At 42.1% G+C, this 24,049-nt stretch overlaps 1 protein-coding gene across 3 annotated transcripts in view; it reads right to left on the reverse strand.

Annotated features, from left to right (window-relative positions):
• LOC137379721 (contactin-1-like) overlaps positions 1–24,049 on the reverse strand; it is a 934,724-nt gene that overhangs the window by 538,822 nt on the left and 371,853 nt on the right. For all 3 annotated transcript variants that reach the window (XM_068050989.1, XM_068050987.1, XM_068050988.1), the window contains one exon: positions 16,100–16,231. In XM_068050989.1, coding sequence (XP_067907090.1) covers positions 16,100–16,154 — 55 coding nt within the window. In that variant the 5' untranslated portion in view covers positions 16,155–16,231. The remainder of the gene's footprint in view (positions 1–16,099; positions 16,232–24,049) is intronic.

Genomic DNA, 24,049 nt, shown 5'->3' on the forward strand with positions numbered 1-24,049 from the left:
TGAGAGAAATGTATAGTTTTTCTTTCTGTATCTTATATTTCTCTCAAACCCTGTAATGAAATGCCCCATTTTTCCTCCTCTCGCATTTCATTCCCCGGGTGTGGAGATGTCAGGCAAGCCCCCCACCTGCGAAAAGAGAGGCACACATTATTTCGCCACATGAACATTAAAACTTAAAATTGCAAGACCCTGACTGGAAAGACATTTGCATAGTAACCGACAGTGTTGGAACAATGGGGACCCAGTCGTTGCTTCCCCAATACACAGAAGTTGTCAGACCAATTTTAGTCACCTGACTGACTGACTGAGTTTTTTTGAATTTGAACTTCCAATAGGGAAAGCAATCAGAAGGCTGTTAGCTCCTGGACTGAGAACATCTCTCTCCTGCCTGCTCTCATCTAGCTCTCATCAGCTTTAGAAACTACTGAAGACATATGAACCCCAAGAGAGCAAATTCTCCTACAGTGAACAAGATTTAAGAAGAATACTGGGCCCCAATGAAAAGTAAGAGCTGTCTACAATCAAGGACTCTATGGCAAGCTGGAAACACAGAAACAGTAACAAGAAATCATCTTTAGAGACTGCCTCAAACCTCTCCATTTTATTTTTCTTCTGCTCTTTTCTGTCCCCATTTGCATGTGTGTATCGTGTATGCATGCTAGGGTGGGCGCGTCGTATATCCGTAGGCATGAACCATATTAGAGTTTAAGTTTAAGGTTTAATAAATTTCACTTTCTTTCTTTAAACCTAAGGAAGCCTGTTTATGCTCATTTCTTTGCCTTATAATTGGAAAGCTGTGAACAAGGATTCACCAAGGGGGACTCAAAACATGGTGTGTTTAAAAATTAAACCCTGTTACAATAAGACAAGGTGAAGGCTGAGAAAGACCCTTAGACACCTTTCTCACCTGGTCGTAACACCTTGGGAAAGAGCCATGGCCTACACTGCAGAATAAAGAGGGATGGAGTGTGAATGAGGTGCATCAGGAAGTAGTAGGACCAGGTAACACCAAGCTTTGGTTAGAAAGTCTCATCGTTGCTGGGTTTTATTGCTATGCTCAGCCAGGAGTGCACTTTGTGCGTTTGTGCTCCATCACTGATAAACTGGTTAATATTCTGAAAGCACAAAATCTCAACATTAAACAGACTCTGCTTAAGTTTACAAAGTCCCCTAGCCACATCCACTACAAAGCCGGAAGGTACTGGAAGTGCTTTTGTTCCTCAAGCCAAAAGTGTCTGGCTCACTCCCTAGTTAACTCCTGGTTTTGTACCAAAAGGCAGAAACTGTTTTGCATTGGCACAAAGTGGCATGGTAACAGGAGCTGGCTTCCTAATGAATTTAGGTGCAGAATACCAAGATATCATAATAAACGTAAGTGTGCAATTCATAGAGTCAGTATGTCACAGAAAGAGGCCATTTGGCCCATTGAGTCCATTCCACATCAGTTCTGAAACTTCCAGCAAACTGCAAACATTGTTGCTGTTAACACTGTGCGGAAAAGGAGCAGGACTCTAATCAAATATCCAATTACTCAGTTGCATTTAAAACTCCAATAGCAATCAACATTCACATACACAGGAGACCTTATCAACACTGCCAACAATCAAACCCCTTCACATAATTCACCAGATGTGGATGCTTCCACGAATATTTCTGTTAATTTAAGTCCTCAACATTACCATTCCTTGTTTCCTGCTTGCAAGTGTGAAAATATCTGTTGGAACTTGTTGATATTTGTAGGGTAACTCACCATTCTTCAACACAAGCTACTTCACGAGTGACTGTGGTGCAAGAAACAGTTTGAGGAAGAGCTTTCTGCTCAACGCTGATGTACAACTGTATTCCTGGAGGTGCTGGGAGAAGGCAGGAGGAAAACTTCCTCCATAATGGTTTTGTTCGATATTGGAGAAGTGTGCCACTGCCAGGAAACATTTATCCATTAAATACTATCCAATCATTTAAACTTCACAAGGCCTTCAAGAAATCAACAGAAGTTTGGTGATGCTCATTTATCATCCTGTATGATATATTACAAAGCTCAGTCATCTCATTTAAACAATATAACTAAGACTTGTTGCATGTTTGTTCATCTCATAGATTTCAAACTAGGGCCCCAAAGAAGATTGATGTGGTCATGTGATTTCTATCTGTCTGGGACTGAGGAAAAGTATTTTCAGGATTGTCTATTGTATATTTTTCAGCATTTTCCTATATCTACTGACTTGTCAACATTTTACTTCTTTGACTCTGAACATACAACCGTGGGAAAAAGGGCGAGGGAAAACCTTCACACACATCAATGTTCTCTGTTCCCTTTACCCACCAAATGATGGAAATATGTGCTCAGCAAAAAACCCAACTACAGTGTTTTAATAAAAATTAAACATTTTCTACAATTGCTCTCATTTCTTTTGGGTATCTAGCATTGTCTTTCGAAAGTTAATGTATTGAGACCCTGGGAGTTTGTGAAGATTTGCAGGGGATCCCCTGAAGTATTTTGATATTTGTAAAATGTGCCAATCAGCATCTCAATAGTTTTGGGGACGGAGCACTAGGAATGTGCCAACTTTCTTGGAGGCCCTCAGGATTGTGTCAATATTTGTGAGAGACCCAAACAGCATGCTAATATTTGCATACAGATAATACAGCCTGAGAAGCAGCAATTTATTGGATAATGACCTAGAAATTTGATTGTGCTGTGCTTATATTGCAAGTGTAAAACTGGTGCCTGAGGGTCCAATATGCTGTGCATGCGTTTACTCTGGCTGCCATATTAGATAGGGCACCTCCATGGCGCACCCATGGAACTGGCTTTAAGCACAAGCAAATCAAGGGCCTATTACCTGTTTCAAGCCTGCTTTGTGGAATTATAATTGTGAAGGACTCACTTTATTGAGGAGCTGGGATGATCCAGAATGATTCACAGTAAAATCGCAGACCACTGCCTGCCCCCCACCCTGATCTTGCTGCGCTGTACCTCTCACCCCACCATCCCCCTTGGTGCCAGCTACCTGCCTCTGGGACCTGCAAATGTCACCTGCAGCCCACCAATAGCAGAGAGAGACGGCTGGACCAATTTGCCATGGTCCTGCCGCAAGCTTCATTAAGTACATGCAGCATGCACTGCACTGGGCTTGTGCCCTAATTCAGGTACAGTCCAATTTCTAGGCCATTTTGTTTTCTCTTGTTTCTAGCTCGTCAGTCAGTACAGTTTCTAACAGCATTACAGACCCTGGGCCATCTATTTTTCTTGCAGAAGAGAAACTCTAATCAGTAAACAGTGATATACCACTCCAACTTTCGCTCTCGCTCGCTCATCTACGAACACTGCGGACGATGTCCAAAACAAAGCAGCACTATTTTGAACAGCCTGGGCTAATTCTAAGTCATTCCAACAGTGGCATAACATCATGACTTGCCCCTCCCTCCACAGGACACAGAGCCTTCAAGACATTTTTTTGGCAGGAACACTTTGTTCTTCTAACCTGAACAGAAAGCAATTTTTTTTTGGTTCCCGGATGACAGCTCCGTTGGTATGGCAAGATATCCACCAAGAACGAGAAAGGCGAGATTTTCCACGGAGATTTAAATGTGCCACCTTCTGACTGCTCGTCAAGCCTTTTGCCAGTATTCAAACAATTGACATTTCTTCCAAGTTTCAAGACTTGGCAGGTCTGCTTTGTGCTGTTTTTTTGAACCATCACTTCTCAAGTCACATTTGGGGAACTCTGCATCATTACTCAACCTTTATAATTCACAGATGATCAATCAAGTGTACAGGGGACACAGACCTCACCGATGGCTGTATGTCAAGCAAACTCTTGGGTCCAAAGCCTTTTTAGGTCTATAGAAATCAATTGGAACAGAAACACATTCGCAATTACCAAGACAAACAAGTAGCCTCCACAAATTCCCAATTTCTTTTTATTTTAAATTACAAAACCGGAGTGGATGTTGTAGTGCAGACCCCCACCTGCCTAAAATGAGGCACTCATATTTCACCACATGAACATAGATTTTTAAACTGTTACTGGAGTAAAGAAAGAACTTGTTTAAAAAAAAACACCAGACTTTTGACTGGAAAGACATTTGCACAGTAACAGACAGTACTTGGAAAGGACAAAGGGGCCACTCCCTGCTCCAATTTAATCCACAATGGACGTTTGATTACCAGACATTGAAGGTGGAGAGGCTAGCATTCCAGGTTAATGCTAAGATGGCCGAATACACAAACAGATGTGGTCAGACAAGTTTAGTCACATGACTAACTGGCTGCTGGAGTTTCTTGAATTTAAACTTGCCACAGCGAATTTGAACTCAGAACGTTGTTTGCTCCTGGACTGGAAAAGACCTCTCGTAGCTGGCTTGCTGCTGCCTCTCTCCTGTCTGCTAATCACTTTCTCCCTAGCTTTGGAATCCATTGAAGACACAGGAACCCAAAGAGAGAAAAGTCTCCGACAGTGAACAAGGTTTAAGAAGAATACTGGGCCCCAACAGGATTACATTGAGCTCGAAGTACAGTAACAAGAAACTCTTCTGATATTGCCTCAAACCTCTCTGCTTTATTTTTTCTTCTGCTCTTTTCTGTCTCTATTTGCATGGGCGTATTGTGTATGCATGCAAGCGTGGGGCGCAGCATGTATCCGTAGGCGTTAACTGAACTAGAGTTTAAGTTTTAATAAATTTCACTTTTCTTCTTTAAACTTGAGAAAATCTGTTTGTGCTCATTTCTTTGCCTTATAATTGGAAAGCGGTGAACAATGATTCACCAAGGGGGAGCTAAAAACACAGTGTGTTTAAAAATTAAATCCTGTTACAATAAGACCAAGTGAAGGCTAAAAAGGACCCCTAGACACCTTTCTCACCTGGCCGTTACAATGTGCGGAGCAGCCTGGCTGAGAAGAGGAGAGACGATGCGGTGAATCAGAAGATTATGATCTGATGACGTCAAGCCTGGGTTTTAAAAGCTCGAAGTACGGAGGAGAAAGGGAAGACTGAGGGAGGTAAGGAGTTTCTTGGTCCTGAGGAAGAATGAGTTGGAGTTGGAGAAACTACCCAAGATGAAATAGTGACCCTTAACATATTGCCTTGCAGTTATTCGATCATAAAAGGAACTTCTGCCCGTTGGCAGGGGACGATCCGACCAACTCCACAGGAATTAGTTGGATCCATCTACCAGATAGACCACTGGTCATAATGGTCCTGAAAGCAAAAATACTTTTTACCAAGTCATTTACAGAACGCTTAATTTGAAGAAATCCATCTTCCTTATATCTTCCCTGCTGGCCATTGAAAGCAATTCCCCTTTACTTGCCGCATTGTCATAAATGACTGAGAAGATGGACTTTAGGCTCCAACTAACAATGGGGGTTAGCTTTTGCATTACATCGCACATGCTATAATTTTCCATTAAATTGCTGCTAAATATGCCTTCCCTATATAGTACCAAACTATGTGAGTGCTGATGATGATTTTATCACTGAATTGAATGGTTATGAGAGATTTTGATACAATAGATGAGGAGAAACTGTTTTCACTGGCAGGAGCCCAGTAACTAGAGGTCACAGATTTAAAATAATTGGCAAAAAGTCCTGCCAGTTGCTACGATCTGGAATCCTCTGACTGAAAGATTCAACAATAACTTTTAAAAGGAAACTCTTGGCATTTCTTCACGGACAAAGATTTTGAAGGTTGTAGTCATCAGTTGCAGGCCCGCTGGTGGCTAGTCAGGCCTATCCATGACTGGCAGATTCTCCCAAAGCAGGTGCAAGTGAAGGTGTGTTTGCTGCTCGGGGCAAATTGATCTATTCTTCTCCTTTTTCATGCTGGTTCTTCGCTCAGTCTCAAAGGTATCTTTAGCACTCCCAATGTAGCACCTTCAGGCATCACAATCTATGGCCAGCGCTTCTCACTGGCGATGACCAATGTGGCACACAAGAGAGGGACTTCTTCAGGGAGTCCTTGAAACGTTTGTGTGGGACCCCACTGTTCCTTTTACCAGTGGTCATCTCTCCATAAAACACAATCTTGGGCAGGCAACTATTGTCCATCGGGGCAACGTGATCCGCCTAACATAGTTGACTTTGCAGGATGATGGTTTTGATGTTGGCTGTTTCTACAACTTCAATGTTTGTGATGCGGTCCCGCCAGCAGATCTTGAGTATGCTGCGGAGGCAGCGCTGAAGGAAGCGCTCCAGAAGGCATACATGACGGCCGTATAGGACCAATGACTTGGCACCATAAAGAAGGGTGGTGAAGACTATGGCTTCGTACACCTTGAGTTTGGGCTGTGCTCTGAGGCTGTGGTTGGTTCACGCTCATTTGTAGAGTCTGCCGAATGTACTGTTTGCTTTTGAAACTCTATTGGCCACTTCCTTGTCTATGGTGACATCAAACGAGATGACACTCCCCAAATAAGTAAATTGCTTGACAGCACTCAACTCGGTTTCCTCGATGACAACGCTTGGTGGTCTATATTCTTCCAGGGGTACAGGCTGATGCAGGACTTCAGTTTTCTTTAAACTGATTTTTAGCCCGAAAAGTTATGCAGCCTCGGAAAAATGTGTTGTTATACATTGCAGGTCTGACTGACTGTGGGCCAGGAGAGTGCAGTCATTGGCGAAAAGAAGTTCACAGATGGGTTTTTCTCCTGTTTGTGTGAGCCTGAAGACGCCTGAGGTTGAAAAGGCCTCCATGAGTCCGGAAGTGTACGTAAACTCCCTCTTTAAGGTCTTCCGTTGCCTGCTGCAGCATCATGCTGAAAAAGATGGTGAATAAGGTCAGGGCCAGCACACATCCCTGCTTCATGCCATTGAAGATACGGAAGGGACGCGAAAGATCACTGTTTTGCTTGACTTGTCCGTACTGATTTTCATGAAACTGGGTGGGCATCCAAGTTTTCCAAGGATTTTCCAAAGTCCATCTCTGCCCACAGTGTCGAATGCCTTGGTGAGGTCTACGAAAGTGTCGTACAGGCCTTTGTTTTGCTCACGACACTTGATACATTCTTAAAAAGGAAAAATTTGCAGGGCTATGGGAAAAGAGTAGGGGAGTGGGATTAATTGGAAAGATCATTCAAAGAGTTGGCACAGACAAGATAGGCCAAATGGCCTCGTTCTGTGCTATATGATTCTACGGTACTATAAATTGATCTGGGGGCCTAATGGCTTCATTAAACCCAATCTGTGACTGTGTCCGACATATACAAACCAAGACAGTTGTCTTTTTAGAATGTGCAAAGATCTTGCCTTTTGATTTGGTGCTTCACTGATTAGGCTTGCCAGGTTTCGCCAGTATCAGCACAAGTCCTAAGATTGAATTGCAGTCTTGACTTCATTCCAAAAATGTAGATGAGTGACAACCCCCGATTGAAGTTTTCAAAATCATTAATTCATGATACTCCATGCTGTTGCTGAGAAGGTTGGGTGCGGTGAGGATAACGTTGGTCGCTGCTGACATGTTGTTTGGGGGATAGTCTAAACCAATGCTGATGTCTACAAGGCATCACAACATGAATGGCCATTTTTAAAGGGCCGCCAGCCCTGCTGGTTAATTTAAATTTTTGAAGTGATACCCGCCCACCCTCCCCCCCAATTGTTGCAATAAAAATTCTATCGCCCCTTTCTGACTTCCCAGTACCAATAACATTAAGTATTTGCCCTTTCCCCCCAAAACACTTACCTTTGCAATATGACCTTCCCCCCCACACCAGACTGTACAGAGTTCACAGTTCACCCCTTCCCACCATCCCCTACACTCATGACAATTATTTGACACTGTTCCCCACCCTGCACTAAAAATCATAACTCCCCTCACCCCCAACAGTGTCACGCCTGCTTTCCCCAGATGGGGAAGTGAAGGCGCAGGAGTGGTGGTCGCCTCTCCAAAGATCGCAATGGTCCAGTAAGATCCCAGGTAAGCACATGTGAATACATTCATTTATTTATTTACATATTTAGATGCAGGTCCCATCGCCCAGTGGTGGGGGAGCTGCCAATGAGCCTTGCTACCGCTGGAAGGATCAGGCCTGGTCCTCCCGGCGTTGGGCTCCGTGGCGAGCCTCTGCCAGAACAATCTTCCGGCCCCTCCCCCACCACAGAGCCCGATGTTGGGGGTCCTGTAAAATCCAGCCCATTCTGTGTAGTAGAGGAATTCAAAGATCTTATTTGGTTCCTTACAACATCTTTCAGAACATCCCAAAGTATTTTACATGCAATTAATTAATTAAGGTGAAGCTGCTATTTTAACAAATGTAGCAGCCAATATGTACGCAGGAATATTGGCTGGGACTCCCGCTCTTTTAAGAATAGTGTCATACAATCTTAAACCAGCTACCTGTAATCACAGAACCAGGCACATTCCACATCCAAAAGATAGTACACCTCTGACAACAGCAGTCTCCGAGAGGCGCTCAACCTCCACGGATGTCAGAACCTATGACTTTCGAAGTCAGATAGGAGCGAATCAAGCTTATTCTTTGGCATAGAATATCCTTTGGCCATCTGAGCTTCGGAGACATGTAGAAATCATCACCATGTTTAAGATTCTCCAGAATGAACAATGAGAAATCTGCTTGTCCAATATGGAGTCCACACTGTGCTCATTCAGACATATCCCATTTCCTCCAGCGAAGAGAGCTTAGGATTAGATTGGCAGAGCCAAGGCCAAGGCAGCACTCCCCACCCCCTGACCCCAATGACACACAGAGGTACCAGTGCAGTTTGACCAGTTGAAACCATGCACTCTACCACAACTGAATTATGCTATCTGTCCGGCTAGCACCATTCTACTCATTCGTACAGTTATTTGAAATAGTGAGAGAAGAATGCTGTTCCCACACCCACATATTGGAAGATCCATCCCTCCAGGTCCCATAAGCAAGTTGACTGGTTGCCAATCATTACTTTCCTGCATTTGACAAAAAATGTGGCAACGGTATCTTGATGTGCAAAATGGTTTCAAGAACCTGCCCTCTAATTGTAGTCCTTTGCTTTGGTCACTTCTTTCTCACTATTATAGGGCACAATCAGCAGCAGCAGAGCAAAAGAAATGAATTGTGCACATACTTTTCAAGTCACAGGTCTTGACTGAGCCGCCAGCTATCCTAGCTCCTCCTTTGGGAGGATCAGATAAGACAGTGAACAAGAAGCCACATCACTGCCCTGCCAGACACGATGGCTAGCCATTCCTATGGTGGTATTCTTTACACTGATATCAAGGGCACTGTTGCCTCCAGTAGTCCCAATAAAAATGACTCATTGGGCAGGTTTATAAAGCCTCTAGAAGCTACCTCATTTACTCTACCACTCTGCAAAGATAGGGCTGCTATATAACAGCAGTACAATCAGGAAAGGCAACAATGAATTCATTGAGGTGTGGCTGTGGATCAACACCATGACTGGCTCAAGTGTCAGTTTTCTGTCGGTGAACTGTCCAGGCACTGAGGATTCATCTTCATTTGGGTCTTGGTGTAAAGCAGTTGTTGATGTAAATTCACAGCAAGACTGATGTGGAAAGCTGGTGAGTAGATGTCTGATAATTATGAAAAGAATCACTGTGAAACAGTGTACCCATCAGCACTAAACTTTGATTGACTCCATACAAGTGTCACCATGTTGCTAGAGATCTAATGCCCACCCGATGCTGGCCTGTCAGGTAAGACTGGGGAGACAACAGATAAAGGAGAGGGGGCAGAGTGGGAAGAACCTCATGAGAGTATAGAAGATATTAAATGGATTAAATATGTCTATCTGGTCAATAAAGTAGGAACCAGGGATCATGAGTGTGAAAAAATGAACAGCAAATTTAGATCGGATACCAGAAGGAACACGAAGAGTGGTAAATGTGGGGAATAGTCAGCATTATAAAAACACAAATTTTATGAGTGCTCAAAACACTTTGCTTTTTGTAGAGTACAAACCTAAACAGAAAGTGAACATCAGGCTGCAAAGTTGGAAAATTCAATGGTGGAGCTTCAGTGGCCTAAATGGCCTTTTCCCTTCTTGTGTTCCATAAGGTTTGGGTTGAACGATCGCCAAGTGAGAAAATGTTCTGGAGTTTCTGTAGCCTCCAAAGATGTTTTCCACCTCGATGGTTCACTAATGATGACAGTGAAACCCTTATTTTACCACATGTCTCTATCGCAAGATAAGCAACAGTGAAGGCATAGTATCCGAACAATTACCTTTGTAGTGATCCTTATACATGCTCAGGCGACCGATGGGCACACACAGATGTCAGACAATTTATTCCAATATGTTCTCTCCAGCAGTGCCATCTCAACTCATTCCTTATATCTACTGTGTCAACAAAACACACAGCACAACAACTGTCGAAGAGCATTCCCAGCCAGGGAATTTACCAGGGTGTACAAAACAATTCAGCCACACACTGGGCAAGGGAACTCACTTTCCCTTTATTACTTCTTCCATCAAAAATATCTGAATTGAAACTGACCCAAACACACAGATCTGTCAGATTAGCCAGATTCAGACCAGTTCAGAATATCACTTTAAATCTGCTGTCTGTTGCTTGCAGATCCAAAATAACAGATTGAAATCTTGCCTGGTGAGGAGCTGCTACAATGATACATGCAATAATAGGTCAAAAGCCACCAGTACTTTTTTCCAGACTTTGTGTAGTTAGTACTTGTGGGCAAAGTGCCTATCTGCAGCCATCAAAAGAACAAACTATTACGCTGAGTAGCTAAGGTACAATATTGATGATTGACCACATGGATGTGAAGAAGCTACCATGCTATCAAACAGAATTATTCACCCAGAACTTTGTGCTATAGCACCGCTCACTAACTTCTGTAAACTCTATGTTGTTGATTTCAGAAGCATTAAACAGCAAGAGGCAGGGACACCTGTTAATCACCCACATTCAGAAGAAATATCACGTAGCATTACCTTCTGTTTGACATCTTACAGAGGATATTCGTTTATAGACACAAGTCAAAAAAGATCTTCAATATCCTCAATAAATCGTCTTTGTTCAAACAAGAGTCCTCTAATGTAAGGCAATGTCCCTTGATCAGATGCCCAGTAAACAAAAGTTTAATAGGCACATAGCAAGATCTCTTCCACCTTGAGCTACAGCATCATCTTCAGTCCAACCTTCCATATGTCATATTCTGTCTTCCCACGCGAAGGTCACAGAGAATTGAACAATTCTATCTATTTTAGATAGAATTTTGGGGACTTGGAAAGTGTTACCCAAGTGCCATCTTGTGTTGCAGGTCGCAGATGGAAGACACTATCTGACAGGGGAGTAGATGTCTGTAAATGTGTCCTGAGATAGACAAGTGATAACCTCAAGTAAACAACTGTTTCAGTAAAAGTAAGCAATGCAAGCAATTTGTGCAGAAAATGTGCCAAGAATCACCAAGCAGGTCAAATGTATAATTTTCACTGGTTACACAGCAGGTGGTAGATAGGATGAGACTTCTACAAAATAAGATAAAGCAGCCCAATGACACAGAACTTGAATAAGAACATTATCTTCACAAAACATTCCTGTAAATCTTTTATCTTTTAGTTCGCAAACAAGTCACATGGAAATGTATCATCAGCTAACCTGTGTGTTAAGTCACCCTATGCTGCAAGCCTTCAATGGGTTTCCTCAAAGTAGAACAGGAAACAGATTGATGAGCCGTTATGAAATGGATCGTATGTAACATTGTCTTGCCTCCAAATAAACAGGGCAATGTTTTCAACAACAAAGGAGCATTTTTCCTCACTAGGTTCATGATACAAGTTAACAGTATTAACAGGTTACTACTTGTGAAAACAGTGTAACAGAAAGCCAAGGTTAATAAAACCAAGCCACTGAACTATTTTTCATTTCCCTAATGCAGTATATGCGTACATTATTGCTTAGTTGGTAAAGTGGGGTTGTGTTTTTCACAATTATCAACTCAACTGATCAGTTCAATAACTCGGTACCATATGCCTACTGCAAAAGGGGAACAATCTAAGAATCACTCTTCTCCTCAAGTAAAGTTTGCAGGTAGCTACATTAGTATTAAGAATGGGAATGCTCCTGACAGTTGGGTTTGAGACTGAAATTTAATGTCACCAACTACTGCCTGGTTAAGTGCTTTAACCACTGCGGTAGCATCTACTCTGCTCAACATAACTCATTGCAAGCTCCTCTACTGATATTTTATATTTTTGTACTTCTTGCATTAATGCTCCACTCCCTGGTGGAAAGGTACCCTTTACATGGCACAATAATTGTTAATGACCGCCAATCAACTTCTCTTGCCCAGAAAGGGAACACTTAAAAGTCTCATTCGTTTAGATTGTCAATTATTTTTGGAAATTTTAAAAATATCAAATTTTAAATTTAAATTATCTTTTTCTCTTACTTTTCCTTTCTGTCTCTCTTTTCTCTCTAATCAATCTTCCCTATTGAATTCATCCACTCTCATCCTCCTTCTTAGTCATTCCTCTTAATTTCTCAATCCTTTAATCTCACTGGTGAAGGAGATGTATTGTTTGTCCTATTGTTCACAACGTCCCAGGTGCTCTGTTGCCCTCACTATGCTGTTATCAGCTTGTGCTTGCAGCAACCTTGTGGGCAAGATGTTAAAACCTAAACATGCACGAACAAGTCTAACTAACTGGGCACAATGCGAGATGTCCAACTCCAGCAACATCTGGGACATTATGTTCTTGAAAACATTTTCAGTGCTTCTACATACAGCAATCAGTGTGATTTGCCACAAATATCTATACATCGTTGACTAGAATGACGGACCTGCACTTCGTTCCTCAACCAAGCAATACCGTACAGTGGGGGCAAAGGAAGGCCTTTTAACCCACAACACAATGGGTTTCCTTTAACATGGTCATTTTTTGGGTTGCAGGTTAAGCTACAAGGAGCAATCCTCTGCTTCATTTACTGATAACTGTAGCTCTTTGCACATGGGTGATCCTGGATTTGTGCTGATATTTGCTTTAATGTTCTGAACATTAAATATTAAAGTAAGATTTGTTCTGTGCTCGAGTTAAATCTATCAGCTCATCATCAGCATGAGACTGTCTACTTGAGTAATTCATGCTGTACCTTATCCTTTATATATATATATATATATATATATAGCGAGAGAGAGAGAGAGAGAGAGAGAGAGAGAAAAAGAGAGAGAGAGATAGATACAGAGAGAGAGAGTGGCTACAGACAAACAACAGATGAGTACTATGATTATAGAGTTATAACCATTACATTTTGGATCAGAGGCTCCATAATTCAAGATCTCATTTAACACCGAGAGCATGCCAGAGAGGATGACTTTTCATTGAACCCCCAAGGATTTGGTAACGCACTAGAACAAGACCACTGGGAGCACAGAAGCTTGCTCACCAAAAAAGACATGTACCCCCTAAAGCCACCTTGAATAAACAATGTAAACCAATGCAAATTTAACATACATTCACTTCCAATTGCTGACTTCTATCAAAGGGAGAGAACTCATGTTGAGAAACAAAATGGCAACATGCGCATGCAAGTGGTCACTGTGTCCCTGTGCAAATGTGTACCAATGTTTATTGAAAGGAGCAGGAGCAGCCTAATTCAAACTGGTCTTGCTTTAAACAACTTTAGATTCTTCCAAATTAGTTTGGAAATCTCCCTAGAAATGAGTTACTCCTGGAAAGGTTTATCACATGGACTTTGCAAGTTATAAAAGTACTTTGATCCTTAAAATATTAGTCATAACATACATTGTGCTAACTGTACATATCCGTTTATCAGATTATCAGTTAGTGTACAAAACCCAGTTGCATTTTTACAAACACGTTACAATAAGGACAAAGTTGGATATTTACACACGTCATGCTGATATACAAATATTCCTCCTTCTGCAGAAACAAAAGTGCAGCTGTCTAATATGGTTACATGTCAAAATAGCACCCAAAAGAACAAAATCTTCTATGGATTATAACTGCACATAATGCTATAATGCATATGGTAACTACAATTACTTTTGACAGACATGAGACATATTTCATTAAGATTAAAAGAAACAATAATACGTGTTAGCTGATCTTGAAGATGTGGAAGAATTGGTACTGAAATCTTAAATGCATCAAGTATTAGATAGCATGATCTATTCATTAACTGCTTCATTCTTTCTTCGTTAGATTAAGCCTTGCAACATCCATCTTGAATCTGAAAATGCAACTTCCTGAGCAGTTGTGACTTCCAACCTCCTCATCCACACCTACTCCTCCAATCATCTTTTAACGTGTCACACTATTATACAGCAACCAAACATACATAGCATAGCACCAGCTGTCTCTGCATCTTTATGGAAATTTATAAAGGAAATTCAAGTTTGTAATATTACAGTCAATCAAGTAATGCAGGTCACGCCATTTAGCGGATATACAGCTAAGAAATTAGTTGAGAAATTACAACTAGAAGATGTTTAACAGGAAACTACATGGAATACAACTGGTTGCATGCAAATCCGTATTGAGGCTTCTCTTAATCTTATGGACTTGGCTGTTGCTGAATGTTGGCTGCGTGGAGAACATCTCTGCCTCCAGCCAGTGAGATTCTTGTTCTCTTGGAGAGTTTGGAATGGTAGTGCAGCTATGACAAACGATATTCATTTTACACCAAAAATGGAACAATCTAGAAATAAGTGGGACATTTTGCATCGAAACAGCCGGTCCCTTGGCTTTATTGTGCCTGCACATATTGAGCTCACTCTGCCTGAGATGGACAGCCAGAAGATAATTCTTGTTTTGTCAAATATAACAGTGGCTTCTGGATAGGCTTCAATGCCAACAAACACAGTTTTGTTTTTCACTGAATTTACATCCCATTTACCTTCCAGACATCAATGTAAAAAGTACATATTACAATAAATGTTTCCATTCCTTTGAAGAATTTCCATTGTTAAGAGTCTAAACTTGGTCACGGGGGGGGGGAATAGTGACAATATTCAGCGGGATCCAACATACATTATTTTCCAGGTACTTAAATACCCCAACGATATATTGTTCATCCAAGATTTTACATTTTTTATGCTGACATAATAATGTTTAATTTCTTTTTAATTTTCCTGCATACAATTAGCTAACCCTGGTCATTAAGGTCACCGATGCAATTTGGAAGGCAAGCCAAGAATAAATTGCATCCACCTTTACAGTAACTGAAATTCACTCCATGGTCTTTTTCTTGCCTTGAAACAAACACCTGCAAGAACTACCCTTCACTGAAGTCACTTTGTGAAAGAAAAGCTTGGCATTAAGGATTGATCCACCAGCAATTGTTATGCTTAACATTTTCACAATTCAGTGAGTAGATGCTGGCCTGAAGATGACAGCTGGGAATGAAGTAACAGATTCACAAAAACTTCAAAGCGTCAGCTGGAGATGCTGGTGATCTGCTTGGTTTAGCTCCTGTCAAATTGAACATTACAGCTTTGCAAGACTTGGTGCATCTTTGCATCCATAATTGATATGTACTTTGTATTAGCACACAACGGCAGTAGAAAATAAATGACCACCTTTCTATTTTGCAATGTTCTTCAAAGGACTATGCTTCATGGTCATCAGGGAACTGAGCTATTTTTTGAGTTGGTCTATACAATGGCCCCTGACTTCATGGAAGCACTTGGCAAACACTAAATTATATCCGTAAGCAAGACAGATATTCAAGTTGTCAGCGAGACATCAAGACATCAATCCAATAGGCTTCGTAAAAACATTACTTTCAAGCATATTGCACCAAGCTCTTGTAGGAGAATTTTTAATGTGAAATGGTAGACTTGGCACAAAATAGGCATGAACTCGGGGGAATCAACTGCTCAGACAGAGAGACAAATGAAGGTTAGGTTTTCTGACAACTACAATGCTTTTTCTTTTTGTTTCAACTGACTGTTGCTCATTGGCATTAAAAATCACACATTCGCCCTTCTTCACGCTTCAAGAATGCCGCGGTCACTAATCAACGGAAGCTGTAGGTGCAAAGATTAATCTTTCACGAAAATTCATTCCTGACCTTGTAGTGCTTTGCATCTGAAATCATGCCAAGGGGAGCAGCAGAAAACCCTTCACGTCAGTGTCACGCCCAACGCTCAACTTACCTGCCAAGCAGAAAATGAATGACAATGCAAAAAAATGACTGAACAGGAACCACATTCTCAGCTCCGGTTCAAAGGGGATGGCATAAGTTTCCAAGGGGATCTGTTGTCTCAGTTGTTAGTTCACCAGTATACCTGCAAGATAACAAAGAATATAACGTAAGCACAGATATTGTCACAGGCCTGTTTCACCAGTTTACACAAATGTTCTCATGACACAAGTTACTCTAAATATTGGCAGAATTGAAGAAAAGTCACAATGATGAAAGGCCATTTGACCCATCAAATTTCAGCCCTTTAGAAAGTCAATTTTCTTATCGAAGTCCATCCTTACAGCATATTAAATCTCCCAATGAAACCCATCCATCAAAACCCATCTCTACAGCACATCAACCGTCCAGTTGCAGCCCATCCCTACAGTACATTAGCTCTCCCATCGAAGTCCATCCCTATAGCACATTCACTCACCTAACGAAAACCCTTCCAACAGCACACTCCCCCATCAAATTTTATCCCTTTAGGAAATTCATTTTCCCATTGCAGACATACCCTCTACAACACTAACTCTTTAATCTTGCCAAAACTGCTCACTATTCCAGGATGGATTTAAAGTGATTGGTAGGATTATAGATTTAAAGTGATTGGTAGGATTATAGATTTAAAGTGATTGGTAGAAGGATTAGAGGGGAGATGAGGAAAACATTTTTCACCCAGAGGGTGTTGGGGGTCTGGAACTCACTGCCTGTCAGGGTGGTGGAGGCAGAAAACATCATCTCATTTAAAAGGTGCCTGGATGTGCACCTGAGGTGCCGTAACTGCAGGGCTACGGACCAAATGTTGCAAAGTGGGATCAAGATGGGTGGCTCTTTCTTTTTCAGCCAGCGCAGACATGATGGGCCAAGCTGCCTCTTTCTGTGCCGTAAACTTCCTTTGATTCTATGATCATCTTGGAATGAAAAAATAACCCCCATTTCTTTTCTCTCCTGCAAACTGTCTTCTTAAACCCCTCTCCCCTGTCACCTCCACCCTCACCTCCAACAAGAAAACTCATCGACCTTTGTCACTAAGATTTAGACCATCTGCCACGGCCATTTCCCTTTCTTCTCCTATTCCAATGACCCAAACTTCCACCTGCCCAAGACCTTAACCCACATATTTAGTTTCTCTCCTAACGCCTTTCGTACCCTCTCCAGCACATGAGACTCACCTCCTACTCCCTCGACCCTACTCTCAATAAACTGCTGACAACCCAACTTCCTTTCCTATCTCCCCACTTTAGCCGACATTGTTAATGGTTCTCTCTCCTCAGGTACAGTCCAACTCTCCTTCAAATCTGCCACTACTCCTCTCGTCAAAAAACCATCCCTTAACTCCACCGTCCTTGCAAACTATCACCCCCGCCTCCAACCTCCCTTTCCTCTCCAACGTCCTTGACTGTGTTGTTGCCTCCCAAATCCTCTCCCAGAAGACTATGTTTGAATCCCTCCAATAAGGTTTCTGTCCCTACCACAGTATCAAAACGGCTCCTATCAAAGTCACAAAAGACATCCTATGTAACTGTGATAAAGATAAACTATCCCTCCTCATCCTTCTCAACCTGCTGGCAGCCTTCTTACGTGGTTGACCATACCATCCTCCTCCAATGCCTGTCCCCCATCATCCAGCTGGGTGCGACTGCTCTCACCTGGTTCCTCTTAACTATCTAATTGTAGCCAGAGAATCACCTGAAATGGCTTTTCTTTCCCCTCTCACACCATTACCTCCAGTGTCTCCAAGGATCCATGCTTGGCCCCCTCCTATTTCTCATCTACAGACTGCCCCTTGGACAACATCATCTGGAAGCACAGTGTCAGTTTCTACATGCACGCTGACGAGGCTCAGCTCTACCTCACCACCACCTCTCTTAACCCCGACCCATCTCTAAATGGTAAGACTGCTTAGCCGATATCCAGTACTGGATGAGCAGATAGTGCCCCCAGTTAAACAGTGGAAAGATTGAAACCATTGTCTTTGGTCCCCACCACAAACTCCATTCTCCAGCCACCAACTCTATCCCTTTCCCTAGTAACTGTGAGGCAGAGCTAGACTGATGGCAACCTTGGTTTCATATTTGACCTTGAGATGGCCTCGCTTCTGCCTATCTCTATAATCTCCTACAGCCCTACAACAGTCCAAGATATCTGCACTCCTCCAATGCTGGCCTCTTGATCTGATATCCCCAATTTTAATTAGATTGGCAGCTGTACCTGTGCCAAGCTCTGGAATTCCCTCTCCAAATGTAATTGTCTTTCTTCCTCTCTTTCCTCCTTTATGATGCTCTTTAAAACCTTTTTGTGCTTTGAACAAGCTTTTGGTCATCTGCCCTAAATTCTCCTTATATGACTTGGTATCAAATTCTTTCTTGGCAACACTCCTGTGAGGCGCCTTGGGATGTTTTACCAGGGGTCGGCAACATGTCCATACACAGACAGACACCAGTATCCGTGGTAACATTTTTGAGTGCTGTGACTGCTAATTTCAATGATGAGAAATTTCCTATTGAATTTTACTTTCAACCTGTCCGTTTTTTAAAAAATTGCAGCTGTCAATTTCAGTTTCACAGCTGACAGCAGGAACAGCGGCTTCCAATTCGGACAACTTCAAGGTTTTCCAGTGCATTCTGATTTTTTTGTAAAAGCCCGCCAGAAAACCAAGAATTTGTTCTGAGTATGGAAGCCGCTGTTCCCGTTCCCAGCACCTGTCAGCTGTGAAACTGAAACTGAGGGCTGCAATTTTTTTTAGAAACGGAGCAATCACAAAGCTGAGAGTTCCTGCTCTCTGCAACTATCAGAAAGAGGGACAGAGAGACAGACAGAGGGAGGGGAGGGAGCGCGAGAGAGAGAGGGAGGGGAGGGAAGGGATGGGGAGGGAGAGAGAGATGGAGTGAGGGGAGGGAAGGAGGGGGAGACCAAGGGGGACAGAGGGAGGGAGGGAGATAGAGGGAAGTAGAGAGATAGGGAGAAAGAGAGAGGGAGTGGGAGGGAGGGGACAGAGAAAGGGGGGCAGAGAGTGAGGGGGCAGAGAAAGGAGAGAGAGAGAAGGGGCAGAGAGAGAGAGGGGGCAATAGAAAGAGGGGGCAGAGAGAGAGGGGGCAAGAGAAAGAGGGGGCAGAGAGAGAGATGGGCAAGAGAGAGAGAGGGGGCAAGAGAGAGAGGGGAGTGAAAGGGGAGAGAGAGTGGGGAGAGGGAGCAGAAAGAGACAGAAAGGGGGCAGAGAGCAAGGGGGGGGGCGATACAGAGGGGGGGGAACAACACAGAGAGGGGGACAAGGAGAGGGAGGGGAAAAGAGCAACCAAGAGAGAGATGGACAGATGGACACAGAGAGAAGTGGGAGAGAGAGCAATCAAGATCACTGTTGACAATGGACATCTATTCAGAGTAATCCGCATTGCTACAGCAAGTATGCAGGCAAACATTGACTACTTGTGCAAGCAAAAAATGCCAGGTGTCTCACTAAATCAGTGTCCAACATAGTGACAAGAAAGTAAGGCAATAAATTAGTCTTCTCATTTAAAGCTTCTTCACAAGAATGCATCTTTGTTGTTGTTTTGATTAATAGTAACTTACATTTTTAATGCCTTTATCTTTCTGAAATTGTCTCACCGGCCCCCTATGTAAGACAAAAATTGTAATGTGGCCCCCACACAAAAATGTTGAGCACCCTTGCTTCAAGCCTTTAACCTTTTTCTTTTAAAATAACCTAGCAGTAAAAGTAATTGCAAAAGTAATTCGCATTGGCACAGCATACAATTTTGCTTTCTAGCTAGCTAATACAGTTGTGTTTCTCTCCACTGATATACGTATGCTTGGCTACTTCATTTATAGAGAGAAATATGTTTTAGATTGGACGGTGTTTCGATAGCATTAGATTGGATATATACTTTACATTCAGATTAATCGCCCTATGTCCGTGGCTGAGTCAATAATTTTGTCAAATGTCCATGGTGCAACATGTTGGTGGCTATCCCTGTGGTTTACTAAATCGCTCGATAAGTAAAAGCATTACATTAGAACAGAAGAAAAAAGATGAGCAGACCATTCGACCCTTCGAGCCTGCTCCACCATTCAACAGGATCATGGCTGATCTACTACCTCAGCTATATCTTTGTGCACTATTCCCATATCCCTTGATTCCCTTAGTATCCAAAAACCTATTGATCCCTGTGTTGAATATATGCAACAACTGAGTATCCATAGTAGGCTAGAGAATTCACAACCATTTACATGAAGAAATTTCTCACCTCAGTCCGAAATGGCCGACCCCTAATTTTAAGATTGTGACCCTGTGTCCTTCACACACGATACATAGGAAACATTCTACTAGCATCTATCCTGTCAAGCCCCTTAAGAATTTTATAATACTAGCCTAGTTTACCCAATCTCTCCTCAGAGGACAATCCCCTCATCCCAGAAATCAGTCTAGTGAATCTTCAGTGTTACTGTCCTCTAAGACAAGTATATCCTTCCTTAGGTAAGGAGACCAAAACATTATACACTATTCCAAGTGTAGCCTCACCTAGGCCTGATGTAATTGTGGTAAGACCTCTTTACCCTTACACTCCAATCCCTTTGCTAAAGGCCAACATACTACTTACCTTCCTATTCGCTTGCTGTAGCTGCAAGTTAACTTTACAATTTGTGTACAAGGACACCCAGGTCCCTTTGAATACCAATATTTCCCAATCTCTCACCATTTTAAAAAAAACTGCTTTTCTACTTTTCTTTCCAAAGTGATGAACTTCACACTTTCCCACATTATATTCCATCTGCCATATTCTTACCCACTTACTTAACCTGCCTATATCCCTTTGCAGCCTCTTTGCGTCCTCCTCAGAGCTTACTTGTCCACCTAACTTTGCATCATCAATGAATTTGGAAACGTTACACTTGGTCCCCTCATCTAAGTGATTGATACAGATTGTAAATAGCTCCCTCTTTCCTTGAATAGCAGGATTATGTTTGCTACCTTCCAATCCAAGGGGACCATTTTACAGTCTACGGAATTCTGGAAGATCAAAACCAAGCATCTACTATCTCTGTAGCTATTTCTTTTAAAACTAGGATGCAGGCCATTAGGTCCATGGGATTTGTCGACTTTTCATACTAATTCTTTACTAATTCTAATTTCTTTAAGTTCCTCGTTCTTGCTAGACCCATCATTCCCCACTATATCTGGAATTTTTTTGTGTCTTCCACTGTGAAGTGGGCTGTATTTTCAATTCGGAGTTGGGAACCTGACGCCCGGATAATTTTGGGGCCTGACCCCCCCTGCTGCATCTGCGTCATTCATGCAACATTATCTTTAAATGTAAATGCCCTAATTGAGCCGGAGGTGAACTCGGCGCCCAATCAGTGGCGCCAGAGCTACCAGGAGGTGGGAGCTGCCTGCAAAGCCCAAGTGGCAAAGGCAGCTGGCAGCCATGATGGGGCCTGCCGCTGCCTTGCACAAGAGAGCAGGTAGCTCCTTGGCAGCCATCAGCCGAACCACGCAGGAAAGTGGCCAAACGGCCAAATGAGAGGTAATGCACACAATCCGGCTCAAGATCCTCCAGGTCCCAAGGCTTTTAACCTTATAAAAATAACTTTAACTTCTCCCCATATTGAACCCAACAGCTGTGCACTAATATGCACCAGAGTGTTCAGGTTCACCAATTTCCCAATTGAAAATTGCAGTCTTTCGTTCCCCAGCTCATTAACTAGCTCAAGGAGCTTAACAGGCCCTGAAGTGGAGGCGAGTCGCTTCCCGACTCCCTCCCCCCAGCCCTCACTTTGTAAGTTGGAGTGTGTCCCGGAGGTGCGGGATCCAGAGCCGCCGTCCAGGAATGCAATCTTCAATCTGCGCTCAGACCCATGCTCGCCCCAAAGCGTTTTGAAAATCTGGTCCAAGGTATCCATTTAATGTCTGTCATTTCCTTATTCCCCACTTTAGTTTCTCTTGTCTCTGCCTCGAGGGGACCTGTTGTGTTTACGCTGGGTTTATTTTCATATCCAATTTAATTCTGAGCAATGTAGATATCACATTGTGTTAAATAACCAACTGGTTTATTTACAGCACATTAACAGTAAAAGGTCTTACAGGATTCCGGTACATGTCTCTCATAGCAGACAGTATGTGGCAGCAGCCTGTAGCTGTGAGACATATTCAAAATATCTCCTGGAAGCTTCTAGAAATCTCCCACAATCCCACTTCTGCTCTCTAGCTCCACCCGGAGGTTTAAGCAATCAAACTGATCAGTCAAACACTACAGGACCCAGTTTTACTTTTGAAAATCTCTTTCTTGTTACATACATATAGAAGCTTTTATAATCTTTTTTTATGTTTCTTGCTAATCTACTCTCATATTCTCTTTATCAATTTCTTGGTCATCCTTCGCTGAATTCTAAAATCTTCCTAAACCTCAGGCTTACTACTCCTTTTGACAACATTATAAACCTCTCCCTTCAATCTAATTCTACCTTTAACAGCTTGTTAGCACGTTTAGCCATTAAATACAAGTTACTGTTGATTTTATTACAGCATCGAACTCTATTTTTAATAACTGCAATGCTTTTGCCTCTGCTTGCATGCTTGGCAGATTATCTGAACATTTCACAATATTATATTTGCAAAAGATAGAACTGCTCCTGATACAGTAATTATAGTACCTAATTTTTTTGGTTAACAGGCCAAAGATTGAGGGCTTTGAAATCGCACTATTGGACAATAGCTATAAATGCTTAATGAAATTCCTGTCATTATAGTGGGGATTTACAGCAATTTAACAAGTGGGCCTCTGCTAAAAATAGTTGCAAGATGAGTGTGATTAGCCATGTGTCTATTATTTTACAGTGTGATTTCAAGCTGTTGAGTGTGAGTGTGTCTGCAATATTTTAATATCTGTGCTTTCATTAAATCCACTGATGAGCAAAACGATTCAGATCATCAACTTAATTTTATGCTCAGTTTTCTCACACATTTGTCTAATTATAACTAAGGATTACTGCAGTCAGTTTTTATTGCTGATTTAAAACCTCAATGTATTTTTTTTGCAGGTTTTAATTTTAGTTTAAAAAAGGAGAGAAAATTAGTAGGAAAAATATTGGATCCCAAAAAGAACTCGGGCAAATTTGGAAATGAGCTGCAAAAATGTTACTTGAAGAGTGTTAAAAGGCAATAAAACAAGCTGGGTACAGTTAACCTAAATGGCAACCCAAAATTATTTACACATTTCATGGACACCACTTTAAAAAAAAACTTAGTAAAGGTCCTTTGTTTGTTGTTGTGGTTCCAGCCAATGAATGGCCAGTCACTGTGATGATGAGGTAATTAAATTAGGTTAAATGTGATTAAATTAAATGAGATTAAACCAGTCTGTTCACAACCGTGCTGTCACATGCGACCCCGAGATGAGTATCTGATCTCATATTCACGCCATCATTAAGACCACCTATTTCCACTTCCGTAACATTGCCTGACGCACCCTGCCCCCCAGTGCAATTTCTCCCCTTCAATATTTAAAGCTCAACTTGGGAATTTTTGAAATTACAATTTCAAACATTATGGATGACTTTTTTTTTAATTGATAACTGGTATTGTTCCCAGGATTTTTGTTTAATGAATGACCCATGTATGAGATGCACCATGAGTTGGATCAAGTCATCAGAGAACAGGAAATTTAATACCAGTGCAGGCCAGAAGCCTGAGAGAGAGGAGTGCGAGACAGCAATGCTGAGAGTGGGAACTGGGAGACTGAGAACCAAAGAGAGGTTTCCAAATCAATAAATTACATCTGCCATTATCCACACTTGCAACAAGTCCAGAGGAAGCAAACTTGGCTGCAACTGAATTCGATCACCCATTAATCTTCTGTATTCAAGCAAATATAAGGCTAGTCTATGTAACATTCCCGTTTGCTGGAGGTGGGACCTTTTTGAG

The sequence above is a fragment of the Heterodontus francisci genome, chromosome 18, assembly GCF_036365525.1.
Source record: "Heterodontus francisci isolate sHetFra1 chromosome 18, sHetFra1.hap1, whole genome shotgun sequence".
NCBI lineage: Eukaryota > Metazoa > Chordata > Chondrichthyes > Heterodontiformes > Heterodontidae > Heterodontus > Heterodontus francisci.